The sequence below is a fragment of the Sarcophilus harrisii genome, chromosome 1 (assembly GCF_902635505.1).
Source record: "Sarcophilus harrisii chromosome 1, mSarHar1.11, whole genome shotgun sequence".
Lineage (NCBI taxonomy): Eukaryota > Metazoa > Chordata > Mammalia > Dasyuromorphia > Dasyuridae > Sarcophilus > Sarcophilus harrisii.
In genome coordinates, this window is record NC_045426.1 from 701,631,522 (window position 1) to 701,645,242 (window position 13,721).

The window sequence follows — 13,721 nt, forward strand, 5'->3', positions numbered from 1 at the left end:
AGTATTCTTTCAGGAATCTCCCAGACTTGGTGCATAAAGCGAGACCTGAGTTCCAATTCTGCCTCCAAAACTTACTCTGTAACCTTAGGCCAATCACTGCCTTCCCTACCTCAGTTTCCTTTTCTGTAAAATGAAGGAGCAGAGGGTGAACTCAGTATTCTCTGAAATCCCTCCCACTACAGATGACTCTGCAACTCCTGCCTTCCTATCTATTGTCCTCTTCCCCTAAGTACCTATTGTGACGGGGCAGCTAGATGGGACAGTGGATAGAGTATCGCTTCTGAAGTCAGGGAGAACTGAGTTTAATGTGCCCTCAAATACTTAAAACTTTCTAGCTTTGTGATCCTGGGCAAGTCACATAGCTTCTCACATCCCCCCCAAAAAAACAACAACAACAACAACAACAACAACAACCAATATTAGCTGTGTGACCGGAGGGGAGTAACTTAACCCCAATGCTTCACCCCAAACAAACAGCCCATAGCACAATTAGGGGCAGCAAGATGGCGCAGTAGATAGAGCACCAGCTCTAAAGTCAGGAGGACCTGAGTACCTACTATATGTCAAATCCCATTTGAGGATACAGAGATAAATAAGAAGGGTCTCTTCCATCACAGAGTTTCCATTTTAATATCTGGGGTTTCTTCTAGCTCTAGAAATTTGAGTCAAAATATCCTGACTTCAGTTTTCCCATCTGTAAAATGGGCACTATAACACTAATACTTTACCTACCTAGAGGAAATTCAAAAGGGGATGCAGATGGGATGGGGTACTACGGTGTTAAATAAATTAAGGATGGAAACTGGTTCTGTGACTTCACTGTTATAAAGGAAGATTTGGGTGAAGAAACACCTCCAAATTATAAGGAATTGCCTTGGGCACTGGGGGGGTCACACACAGATCAGAAGCAGGATCTGAACACAAGTCTTGTTAGCTTCAAGGTCAGTTCTTTATCTCCTATGTCATGCTGCCTCTCATAAAAATAAATAATAAACAAATAAATATCTTTTACCTATATCTCGCTTATATACCCATATATGAATGGGGACATAACTGTGGAAAGAGGGTTTGAGAGCATGTATGCAAAGGAGGAAATGAAACTATTGAAGTCAAGCCATCACCAAGCATTTATTTAGTACCTACTGTGTGCTTGGCACTGTGCTAGCCTTGGAGTATGAAGGCAAAACCAGAAATAGTTCCTTCTTTGTTTTCAAAAAGTTATGCTCTTCTCCAGAGGAACTACATTCAATATTCCCTTCAACAGACATTTATTCAATTAATCAATTAGTCTCTTTTTAATACCTACTGTGCGTCAGGCCCAGAACGGAACAAAAACTCGTCTTTAGTTTCCATTCTCTCAGGAGAGACAACCCGTTAGCATTTGAATATATACAAAATTAATACATAGATATAAAATAATAAGCGGGAAAGCACTAAGTCACTCCCAATCACTCAACTAGTTAGTTAGCAGCAAACCAGGCCTACGGACCAGTTGTTCTTGAGCCTCCACCTGTGGCTCTTTCTATGGTAACAACAGATAAGAGTTTGTGGTCTGGAGTCAGGAAAACGTTGGTTCCGCTTCAGCTTTAGGCGCTCACTGTGTGACTCCAGGCAAGTCACTTCAAAAAAAAATCTCTGCTTGCCTCAGTTTCTTCATCTGTAAAATGGAGATAATAGCTCCTTACCTCCCAGGAGAGTTACAAAGATCAAATGAAATGATTATAATATTTATATACAACATATATTTATATAAACTATATTTACTTAATATACATTTAATCTATATTTTAATCTATAATTTATAACATATATAATTATAATATAATTATAAATCATTTTGCAAACTTTAAAGTATGATATATATTAAAGTGTTATACAGAAAGTGCTATTATTAGGACAGGTGGGGGGGCCATAATGCATAGAGTGTTGAGCCTGGATCAAGAAAACTCCTTTTCCTGAGTTCAAATCTGCCCTCAGACACTTCCTAGCTCTGTGAACCTGGGCAAGTCACTTCACCCTGTTTCTCTGTTTCCTCATCTGTAAAATGGGCTGGAGAAGGAAATAGCAAACTAATTCGATAACCTTTCCAAGAAAGTCCCAAATGGGGTCCTGAAGAGTCAGATAAGGCTTAAAATGGCCGAACAGCAGCTGTTATTATTAGTTATATATTATTAGATAATGTTATATTATTATTTTAGACTCCACTGCCCAATTGAGGGATTGAATTGACCAACAACCAGAATGGGGGAGGCCATTCCTAGACCCGACAGCTGGTAAACTCCCTGATCTTTAGAGCCAGCATTGACCTGGGAGGTCATTCTAGTCCAACTTCCTCATTTTACAGAGCAACAAAGCGAGGCCTGGAAAAGGGCAGGGACGTGCTTTAGATCACATGGTGAGTGATTACTGGTTATTGCTGGCAAAGGTAATTATACCCCTTATGGCGTTTTTATTTCCTTCCGCGACACCTTGACGGAGATAATATCCATGTGTAGCCTTAAGCCTTCCCTAAAAGCCAGGGAGGACAGGGATGATGAGGCCCATTTTACAGATGAGGAAACTTAAGATTTTACAGGCAGATGCTCACCCAGGGAGTGGCTGACAGACTGGAAGCTGGGCCTCTCGGCTCCTGGTGCAGAGGCTTTTTCCAGCCAGACCGTGACTGATGAAAGCAGGATTGACATCGTGACGTCCCAGGCTTTCTCCGTCGGGTTCGTGCCAGCAATAACTGAGAAAGGGAGCGTCTAGCCCGTGTCTGTGGCACGTTCATGTTATGGTAAATGCCCTGGATCCTCCAACCGGGCATTTGACACCTTCTCCTGTCGCCTCTGGATTAACTCTGGTTTCTCCACCAGGTTCACAAGGCCAGCTTTGGAGAGCGAATCGAAAGTTGACAAGAGTCCGAGTGGCGAGCCTCTCCAAGAAAGCGTTCTCCAGGAAAAGGTAAGGGACTTGTCCCTTAAACTATTACCGCACTTTAGTGACCTTTGCACTCATTTGCCTGGGAATCGAGAGCCTAGGATGCTTATTGTGTGACTTTGCATCCCCCTGCCCCGGTTCTAGCTTTGTCACCATTCCAAGGAGGCGAGTACGCTGGCTGAGCCCTGCTCTGAGTGTAAGAGCCCCTGAGTAATTAATGTTAAAGTCTCCCTCATCTCTGACATTCTGGCAACCTTATTCCTCTCTCTCTTTGGGAACAGACCTGGGATTGTCCCGGTGTAGGGACTTCCCAGTAAAGGAAAGCCTTCAGTACAGAATGACCTTCCTCTGGAGCATCATAGTCAGAAAAGTTTCATGGGTCACAGAAGAGCTGTATATCAGTGGATAGACCCGAATCCAGACCTTAATGACTCAAGGGTCAGCATTTTTAACCACTGCCCCCCAGCGATTCCTTTGATGTTCTAGGATTCTGTTATGTACCTAGAAAGGCCCAGTACCCACATAGATAAAGGCCTAGTTTTGGAGTTAGGAAGGCCGGGGTTCCTGCCCCGTCTTGGGAAGGACCCTGATTGTATAATATGGGGCATAAAGTTGTGGGCTTATTGCTCCTCTATTAGAATGTGAGCTCCTCAAAGGTGGGGACTTTTGTTTTTGCCTTTTTTTCTTATCCTTAGTACATATACATGTAAAATGTACCAAATGTACATGTTTTTGTTGTTATTGTTCAATTGACTCTTCACGACCCCATTTGGAGTTTTCTTGGCAAAGATACTGGAGTGGCTTGCCATTTCCTTCTTTGGCTCATTTTACAGATGGGGAAACTGAGGTAAACAGGTTGAAGGGACTTGTCCAGGATCACACAGATAGTAGGTATCTGAGGCTGGATTTGATTTCAGCAGGTCTGGGGCTGTGGACACAAAATCTTTTGTTCCAAATTTTTCTCCTTCCCTTCCCTGCTGCGCCACCTGCCTGCCTCAATTTATATAGTAGCCATTAATAAGTGTTTGATAAACTGAGAGAGCGTTTGGTACTTAGGGAACTTCTTTTTTTCTTTTTTTTTAATGAAAAAAAAATTTATTAGTACTTACTATGTGCCAGACACTATGCTAAATGCCAAGGATACAAACACAAAAGTGAACCAATCACTGTCTTAAATAATTTGCCTTTTCTTTTTTTCCCCTTATTATTTATTTTCTCCAATAGATGTAAAGAGAGTTTTCAACCTTCATTTTTTTTTTTATTAAAGCTCTTTATTTTCAAAACATATGTATGGATAATTTTCTAGCATTAACCCTTGCCAAACCTTGTGTTCCAATTCCTCTCCTTCCTCCCCACTCTTCCCCTAGCAAGTAATCCAATATATGTTAGACATGGTAGAAGTATATGTTAAATCCAATATATGCATACATATTTATATAATTATCTTGCTGCACAAGAAAAAACAGATCAAACAGAAAAAAAGGAGAAAGAAAATAAAATGTGAGCAAACAATAGTAAAAAGCATGAAAATGCTACGTTGTGATCCACTGTCAGTTCCCACAGTCCTCTCTCTGGGTGTAGATGGCTCTCTTCACAAGATCGTTGAAATCGGTCCGAATCATCTCACTCAACATTCGTTTTTGTATGATTTGTGTTCCAAATTTTTCTTCCTCTCTTTTCTTCTCCCTCTCCAAGATAGCAAGTAGTCTAATACTGGTTACACATATAGTCATTTAAAAAAAATATTTCCGTATTTGTCAGGTTGTGCAAGAAAAATCAGAACAAAAGGGAAAAACTACAAGAAAAAAAAGCAAACAAACAAGCAACAACCAAATGTGAAAATACTGTGCTGTGATCCACATTCAGGTTCCATGGTTCTCTCTCTGGATGTGGATGGCATTTTCCATCCCAAGACTCTTGGAATTGTCTTGGAGCCCTGCATTGTTGAGAAGAAATAAGCTTATCCTAGTTGATCATCTCATTCACTTGCTGTTATTTTGAACAGTGTTCTTCAGGTTCTGCTTATTTTACTCAGCATCAGTTCATGTAAATCTTTTTAGGCTTTTCTGAAATCAGGCTCTCATCATTTCTTATAGAACAGTAATATTCCATTACAATCATATTTCATAAGTTATTCAGCCATTCTCCAACCAATAGGCATCCACTCAGTTTCCGGTTCCTTGCCACCACAAAAAGGGCTGCTACAAACATTTTTGCACATGTGGGTCCTTTTCCATTTTTATGATCTCTTTGGGATACAGAATAGACACGCTGTTAGATCAAAGGGCACGAAGAGTTTTATAGCCCTTTGGACATGATTCCAATTGCTTTCCAGAATGGTTGATCATTTCACAATTTTACCAATAGGGCATTACTGTTCCAGTTTCCCCACATCTCCTCCAGAATTTATCATTATCTTTTCATATCAAATTAGCCAATCTGATAGGTATGAGATGATATCTTAGAGTGGTTTTAATTTGCATTTCTCCAATCAATAGTGAGTTAGAGCATCTTTTCATATGACTAGAAATGGCTTTAATTTCTTCATCTGAAAATTATCTGTTCATCTTTTGGCCACTTATGAATTAGGGAATGACTTAAATTATAAATTTAACTCATTTCTATATAGTTTAGAAATTAGAAATTTTATTAGAAACACTGCTGTAAAAATTTCCCTCAGCTTTCTGCTTCCCTTCTAATCTTGGCTGCATTGGTTTTGTTTGTGCAAAGACTTTTAAATTTATTTATTTTCATTATAAAAGCTTTTTATTTTTAAAAATACATGCAAAGATAGTTTTCAACATTCACCCTTACAAAATCTTGTGTTTCAAATTTTTCTCCTTCCTTTCCCTTCCTTCCTTCACCTAGGCAGCAAGTGATCCAATATAGTTAATTGTGCAATTCTTCTAAATATTTTTTCACATTTGTCATGTTGCGCAAGAATAATAAGATCAAAAAGGAAAAAAAAAACATCAGAAAGAAAAAAAAAACAAGCAAACAACAGCAGTAAAAGGTGGAAATGCTATGTTTTTATCCACACTTAGTTTCTACAGTTCTCTCTCTGGATGTGAATGGCTCTTTCTGTCACAAATCTATTGGAATTGCCTTTAGTCACCTCACTGTTGAAAAGAGTCAAATCCATTACAGTTGTTCATCACATAATTTTGTTACTGTGTACAGTGTTCTCTTGGTTCTGCTCACTTCACTTAGCATCAATTCATACACGTCTCTCCAGGCCTTTCTGAAATCAGCTGATCCTTTCTTATAGAACAATTAATATTCCGTAACATTCATAAACCATAGCTTATTCAGCCCTTCTCCAACTAACGGGCATCCACTCAGTTTCTAGTTCCTTGCCACTACAAAAAGCTCTGCTACAAACATTTTTGCACATGTGGGTCCTTTTCCCTTTATTATGATCTCTTTGGGATACAGACCTAATAGAGACCCTGCTGGATCACAGGGTGTGCACAGAAAACCTTTTTAATTTCATCAAAATTATCTATTTTGCATTTCATGATGTTCTCTAGTTCTTCTTTGGCCATAAATTCTTCTCTTGGAAACTTTCTTAAACTGAAGATTTGTTTCCACACTGGGGATTCCCTTTCTCTTTTAAAAAATTGTATGTTGTAATATATGACAGGATTCAGTAGCTTTTCCCAGGTTTTACAGCCACAGGCAGGTCTTGAACCTGACTCTTCCTTACTGGAAGACCAGCTCTACATCCTCACATATCACTTTGCCAATCACTTCAACCTTTTAATGTCCAGGCGACACTGAGATTATAAATTGTGGAGCAGGTGCTGATAATCTGAGGCAGGTACAATGGATAGAAGGTCAGGTCTAGAGTCAGGAAGAATCATCTTCAGTTCAAATGTGTCCTCACTTATGTAACCCTGGCCAAGTCGCTTCATCCTGTTTGCCTCAGTTTCCCCACCCGCAAAATGAGCCAGAGAAAGAGATGGCAAACCACGCTGGTATCTTTGCCAAGAATACCCAAATGGGGTCACGAAGACTTGGACGTGACTGAAAAATGACCAAAGGGCAACTGCTTGCAATCTGGTTTACCAGGGAAAGTGTGGGCCAAAACCAGATCAAAATGTTAATTGGGAGATATTTCACAAAAATTACAGTAATTCATAGCTGGCATTCCATTTTAAAATTAAATCAACATAAAGCATAGGGATCCTTATGTTTGGATCAGCGGATTTCAGGTCAGCCTTACTGCCCCATACTAATGATATCATGGGACCCTCCTCCTCCACTAAAAAAAAGAAAATAAAAACCGTCATAATCCGGGAAGCCCATAATTCCACCTGCTTCAGGAAACCCTCCCTTTCTCCCAGTGATGGTCTGGAGTCTGAGGACCAGCCTTGTTAGAGACGGTGAGAGTCCCATTGCCAGAAGGTGGGCGCCAGGGGATTGACTATGACTCCTTAGGAAGAGCAGAGTTGGCCAACAAACTGGTTGAATGTTGATCTTCCGGGAAGCGAGGGAGGTGACCCGTGGAGGACCTTACAGTTGCTATCCGCCAGTGGTAGAATCCCCATAGAATGGAATTTTCCTGAGGGTAGGGCCTGCTTCATTGTTTTCCATATACCCAAAGTCTAGCCCAGTGTAAGGGCTGGTTGAAATAGTGCTGGGAATAGATCAAAAGATCTTTAAGAGATCAAAAGCTGGATGTGTGATCCTTCCCTAATATCTGTACTTTTCTCCTCGGCTCCACACAGTATCTTTGGATATCCCACTGAGCCTATTTTTTCTTTAAAACCCTTTTATAAAAAGAAACTGTTGGCAAGATCATCTTGTGACCAACTCCTTTTTCAGAGGTTTTAATGTCACAATGGGTCTTTATTGCAGACTGAACCCCTACCTGTAAAAAAAAAAAAAAACCAAACAAAACACCCCCTTAGAAAAAGATGGACATTGACCATTTCATGTCATCCCTTCACCTTTTCTAAATTAGTTTGGTCATTTTGTGAATTTTTTGCTCTAATGTGGCTTTGAATAGTTATCAGAGTACATCATAGAGAAGATCTGAATGGACCCCAGATTTATTTGAAAAAGTCCCCCCCTTTAAATAGAAGGAGATTTCATCTGGGGAGCCTCATGTAAGCCGTTTACATTAGCCTCCCTGGCCTGTTTTATTTTTTGAGTTCTTCCATATTGAGTTTTCTTTCTTTCTCCTTTTCCTCCCCCCAGACTAGAGAAGGGCACGTTTTGTTCAGAACGGATTTGAATGGAGCATCTGTTGGGAAGAACCAGTGGAAGCCTGTGAAGCCCTGTGAGAAATCCAGACAGATTGAACGGAAATTGAGCTCCAGCCACGAAACAGAAGGCTCCCCCTTCCCGAGAGAGGATTCCACCGTGGCCCCCCGTCGGCCCGAAGCCCAGCCGCCGGCCACCATGACCGAGGACGATGGGGACTTTCAGACCGTGTGGGCGACGGTGTTCGAACACAACGTGATGAGGTACGCCATGGCCGACCATCCCTTGCTGGCATCCTCCAGCGAGTCGGCCGGAAGATGCGACGCGTCGCCCGGTATGGGAGCAGAGAAAGCGTCCTGGTTGGGGAAGGGGCCGGGGGACAGAGGGAACGTCAGGTCTGAGAATTCCAAGTGGGCCGAGAGACTCAGTGCGAAGAAACCCTGGAACAGCGTCCTGCTGGATGAAGACCCAGTGAATGCCGCCCCGCTGGAAAAGCATGCTGGGGGCGAAAGATGGAACGTCTCCTCTGGGAAGCAGACGGGAAATCTGCACCAAAGAATAGAGCCAAGATACGACATTGGACACACGCATGAGGAAAGGATCCTCAGCGAGACCGTCGTGACCGCCCCGGAGGAAAAGGCCGCGGCGCTCCGGACTAACAAGCAGTGGTCTTCCCTGAGGGAAGCGCAGGGCTCTTGGAGTGAGGAGGTGAACGTGAAGCAGCAGGGGAGACCAGAGGTGAAAATGGCACCCTGCCCAGCCTCCGAGGAGAAGCTGGAGATAGTCACCCCTAAGGTTGATGTGTTGGGTGGGGGCTCACTGCAGCGCAACAAAGTAGTGGAGAAGCCCACTTTGGTAAACCAGGACCAGACCACTGGTCTGGTGGACAGTGACAAAGTTTCCAGGCTGTTTCGCCAGACTGCCAAGGAAAAAGAAAGCCCGCCTCAGGTTCCCGGGACCGTGGTGGTCAGAGCGTCCCATATAGAACCCTACAGCATGCATCTGGGGGTCGGCTCATTGGACATGGGCAAGGCCAGCTCTCAGCCTCCAGTGGAAGGAAAGAGCCACTTTGATCATTTAACTAGCTCTTACCCCTGGGTGGATCGGAGGGCCACGGCGAAAGAGGGATACTTTGACCTCAGAGTAAAAAGACAAGATTCAAGGTCTTCGAGAAAAGAATCTCTCAAAATGGGCAAAGAAAGTGAATGGAACCAGTCCCAGGCCGCGGAGTCGGAAATTAAAGTCAAGAAGTCGGAGAGCGTGGATGTGAGGATCTCGGAGAGATGGCGGCGGAAGACGTTGCCCCACGACGTGAAGTGTGATGACTTCATCCCCTTCGTCTTGGAGCCAGCCAAGAGGCTTGGGAGGCGAGCCGATTCCCTGTCCCCGAGCGACACGGCCTTCAAAAAGAGTCGGCAGGCCCAGGACGGGCCAGATTCTAAGGAGCCGAGTTGGAACCTGCCTCTGGATGCGAAGGAGACGGTCCCAAAGATGGAATCTCCTCGGGAGTCCAGGGAGACCTACTTTGCTTTGACATATCAGATCCCTGGGGACAAAAGAGAACATAACACAGACAGTTGCATTTATGAGAACAGGAAGGCGGCCCCTTCGCTAGACAGAGACGAACATAATTCTAGAAAACTCAGCTTTTTGTCCCAATCGTCCCCAAACTCCAGGTTGTCTGCTTCGTACTCCAGAGAGCCCTCGGAAAACTTTAATAGGAAAAGTTGGCAGGCCAAAGAGAGGGAACAGGAGAACCTCGGCTTTCCCAAGAGCGCCCGGCCCGGCGACCAGCCGTCGCTGCCCGGGGAGAGAAGGACGAGACATACCGACGGCAGAGTGATCGATGTGGACGCCGTTTGGCTCAACCAGAGAAGCAGCAGCATCCCCGGGGAGTCCAAAGAGGACGGCGGCAGGAGGTCTTCCAGAGCTCCTGAACAGATGATGTCTTCCTCCAAGACCGGTGACCCCCCGAGAAGGAGGAAGCTGGGGGACGGCTCGGAATCGCTGCGAGCCAAACCTGAGGACGCTTACAGGTCCAGTGTCCTCGACATCGACGCCCTCATGGCTGAATATAAAGAAGAATTCACGAAAGGCGGTGAGCCCAGGGACTGGAAGGAGGAGAGAGTACCTGCCAGCCACAGTGGGTTTCAGTGGGAGCGGCCAGGTAACAGGAGTTCTGCAGATCACCTGTCCCAGAGGTGTGACTGGAGAGGCCAGAAGGAGCCCCAGGATTTCAGGAAGCTGGCCAGTCTCCCCGGGCAGCAACGCCGCAGGCCTGAGGAATCCAGCCCCATGACGTACTCTGGACCCGAACTGGGCAAGGAGAAGGCCGAGTCCCCCACTTACGAACCGAGCCGACAGAGAGCTCCCAGCACCAAATTTATCCCTCCGCTCTGGGCCGTGCCCCAGTCGGGGCTTTCTGACCAGTACCTGGATTCGCCTTCTGACCCCTGGAAGAAAGCAGCAGCGGAGGAGGAGAAAAAAGATAACAAGGCACAAAACAGCAAAGGCCGGAGTTACACCCCTTTAAAAGATATCAAAAACGCGGAGATGAGCTCGGCTCCCAAGACTTCTCCTGTGGCTCAGGAGGCCGTCTTATTTGAGGATGAAGTCTGGGCTCCCCGAAACTTTGTAGGGAAAAGGGAGAAAGTGGGCTCTCTCCACGGGAGAACCAAAGTTAGGAGAGGAGACTATGACTCAGACTTTGGCAACGTGCCCGTGGACATCAGGCGTACTTATTCAGAAAAGACGGCCCCCGCTTTGGTCCGAGAGAATCTGTCCCTCATGACTGAGGCCCGGGAACGAAGAAAAGAGCAGTTAAAAGCCCAGAAGAGTCTCCCAGGGGAAAATCTCGAGAGCACGATGGCCTACAGAGTATTCCCACACTGGGAAGCTAAATCCAGTGAGGATCAGAAGGTATTTATTTACTGAAATTCACTTCTGTTAATACACCTCCCATGTTCCCAATCTCAGGGTAGCAACCCCCCCAAAAAGTACAAACATACACTTTGGAGAAGTCAAAAGAGCCAAATTATAAGGTCCAAGATCAGCGGGGAGAGTCCTGAGTTTTCTGGATAGTTCTGCCCCAGAGCCTTAGTTTCCTCCCCAGTGAAAAGATAAAGCTTGGGGAAATGGTCTCTAGGGGCCCTGCCAAAGCTCCACCATTCTGTGCTCTGTGACCTAAGAGAGACTTCCCCTTCCTGACTGTGTAACTCATGAGTCAATGCCATTATGCACAGCCCAGCTAGGGTCATTATTTTTCTTCCTCAGCTTCCCAATTTCTCTCCATCTTTCCAAGTCACTCGTCACTTCGTGAACATGGAAGCATTCTCAGCTCTTCCTTCTCACTCCTATCTCCAGTAATGGGGTACCATATTAACAAATATTGGGTTTCCATCCGAGGATTTAGCTCTGTCATTTTCATTGTCTTTTTAACTTTGGGCACAAATTTTTCCTTGGACCTCAGTTTCCTCATTTGTGAAGTTTGGGTTGGGGGGACTCTTAAATTCCAAATCTATGATCCTAGGTGTCTAATCTTGTCCCTAAAAATTTAATTTATGGAAGGAGATGAGCATTTAAGCACTTAGGATATGCTAGTTACCACTTTAGAAATATTATTTTTTTTTGTTTCTCGTAACAATCCCGAGTAGGTTCTGTTATTATCCCTGCATTTACAAATGGAGAAACTGAGGCAAACAGAAATGGAGTGATTCCGGGTCTAGTTCAGAGGCCTATTTATTGAACTGTCCTACCTTAGCTTAATTTAGGCGGCACATTTCAATTTAGACTCTTATTAAGCACCTATTGTATGCTAGGCAGGTATAATATAATAAACAAGTGGGATAGTTTTAGAACAGGAAGACCCAGATTCAAATCCTACCGAACATACTCAGAGAAATCTTTGGATAACTCATCAAGAGTAAACGACATTGTGACTGGCGCTTCCATGCTCGGGGTTCTCTACCCTGAAGAAAGCATTGGTTGGAAGAAAAAAAAAAGTATCGAATATTTGTCTCTGCCCTTGAGCAGTTTATATATTGTCCTGGGGAACTACGCCCTGATTGAGACAGTGTAGGAGAGTGGGAAGAACTTGGGATCATATCGCTTCTCCATTGTTTCTTACTACTTGGAGAACAAGGCTCACCACAGTAAAAGGCCCTCTGTGCCCACCACCCTCATGTTTTCTGCCTTGTTTTCACTTGTCCTACAACTTTCCTTGCTTGTCCTCTCTGCTTATGGCATTGCTACTCTGGGAGCCGTGGGGAGAGGGCTTCTGGGAGAAGGCTGATGGAAATGTGACATTTAATCCTTCCCCAGCACCAGTGGGAAGAAAGGCCCCAAGAATCATAGTGTTGTATTAGAGGCTGCCCTGGCCACAGGCCCGGGAGAGCTCCTCTGGCCTCCAGCTCTGTGTCCCGTTCACGGGGCTTGGGTTTCTGCTCCTGCCTCCTGGGCCCCAAACTTGGGTTTTCAGCAGGAAGGCTGTTCCCTTCTGTGTATCTGAGAAGTCCTTAAACTGTTCCCAACTGACCCTTCTTGGACAGGGCATGTTCTCTGCTCCTGTGGATCTTTTGGCAGATGGCTGGGGTGCTTAGCTGACACCTGATTTAATCAACCACTGCTGGCTTTTCTCTCCCCCAAAATGCAAATGGCAAATCACTTTTTATTAAAAATTTTGTTTAAAAAATATTTCATTTTAAAAAATAACATTTTAAAGTTGTACTTAAGATAAAAAAATTTTTAATTAAAAAAATAGTTTTTAAAGAAAATAAAATTTTATTAAGATCGTTTTTAAAGAAAAAATTTTATTTAAAATAGCATGATTTTAATTTCAAATATTTAATTTAAAAGTAAATTTTATTTAAAAATAAAAAGGTAAAGAATTAAAAAAAGAGATTATTTAAAAATAACATTTATAAGTTTAAAATTGTATTAAAGATAATTTTATCAAAAAAAATTTTAAATGAAATAAAATGTTATTTAAAGATTATAATTAAGAAAATCAAAATCTTAAAGTAAAAATTGTATTTGAATTGATTTTCATTTAAAAATAAGATAAGTTTTATTACAAAAGTTTAATTTCAAATTTGTTAAAACATATTTCATTTAAATAAAATATTAATTAAAATAATAATCTAAAATCAGTAAAATTATTTAAAAACAAAATAAAATTTTTATTTAAATGAAATATTTTAATTCAACATTTTTAAAAACAAATTTTGTTATAGTTCTTTTTAAAAAACATCCTGATCATTTCCAGAGATACCGTCACTCCCTCCCTCCCTCCCCCAATGAACTCTTCTTTGTCACAAAGAAAATCAATTAAGAAAAGTTAATGCAGGTGATTGTGTGGAAATGGGAAGGGGGGGGGGGAACTAACAGAGACACAGAGAGATAGACACAGAAAATAAGACAGAGACATAGAGAGAAAGAGAAAAGCAGACAAGAAACAGAGACAGAAAAGCAGAGACAGAGAGAAAGGCAGGCAGACAGAGACAGAGAGAGAGATGTAGAAACAGAGACAGAGAAACAGAGACAAGAGACAGATGTAGAGACGAGACAGACAAAGATGCTAAGGAGGCAGACAGACA

At 43.0% G+C, this 13,721-nt stretch overlaps 1 protein-coding gene across 7 annotated transcripts in view; it reads left to right on the forward strand.

Moving 5' to 3' along the window:
• Positions 1-13,721, forward strand: part of KIAA1671 (KIAA1671 ortholog) — a 203,873-nt gene that overhangs the window by 73,346 nt on the left and 116,806 nt on the right. For all 7 annotated transcript variants that reach the window (XM_031948805.1, XM_031948802.1, XM_031948806.1 and 4 more), the window contains 2 exons: positions 2,856-2,943; positions 8,122-11,046. In XM_031948805.1, coding sequence (XP_031804665.1) covers positions 2,856-2,943; positions 8,122-11,046 — 3,013 coding nt within the window. The remainder of the gene's footprint in view (positions 1-2,855; positions 2,944-8,121; positions 11,047-13,721) is intronic.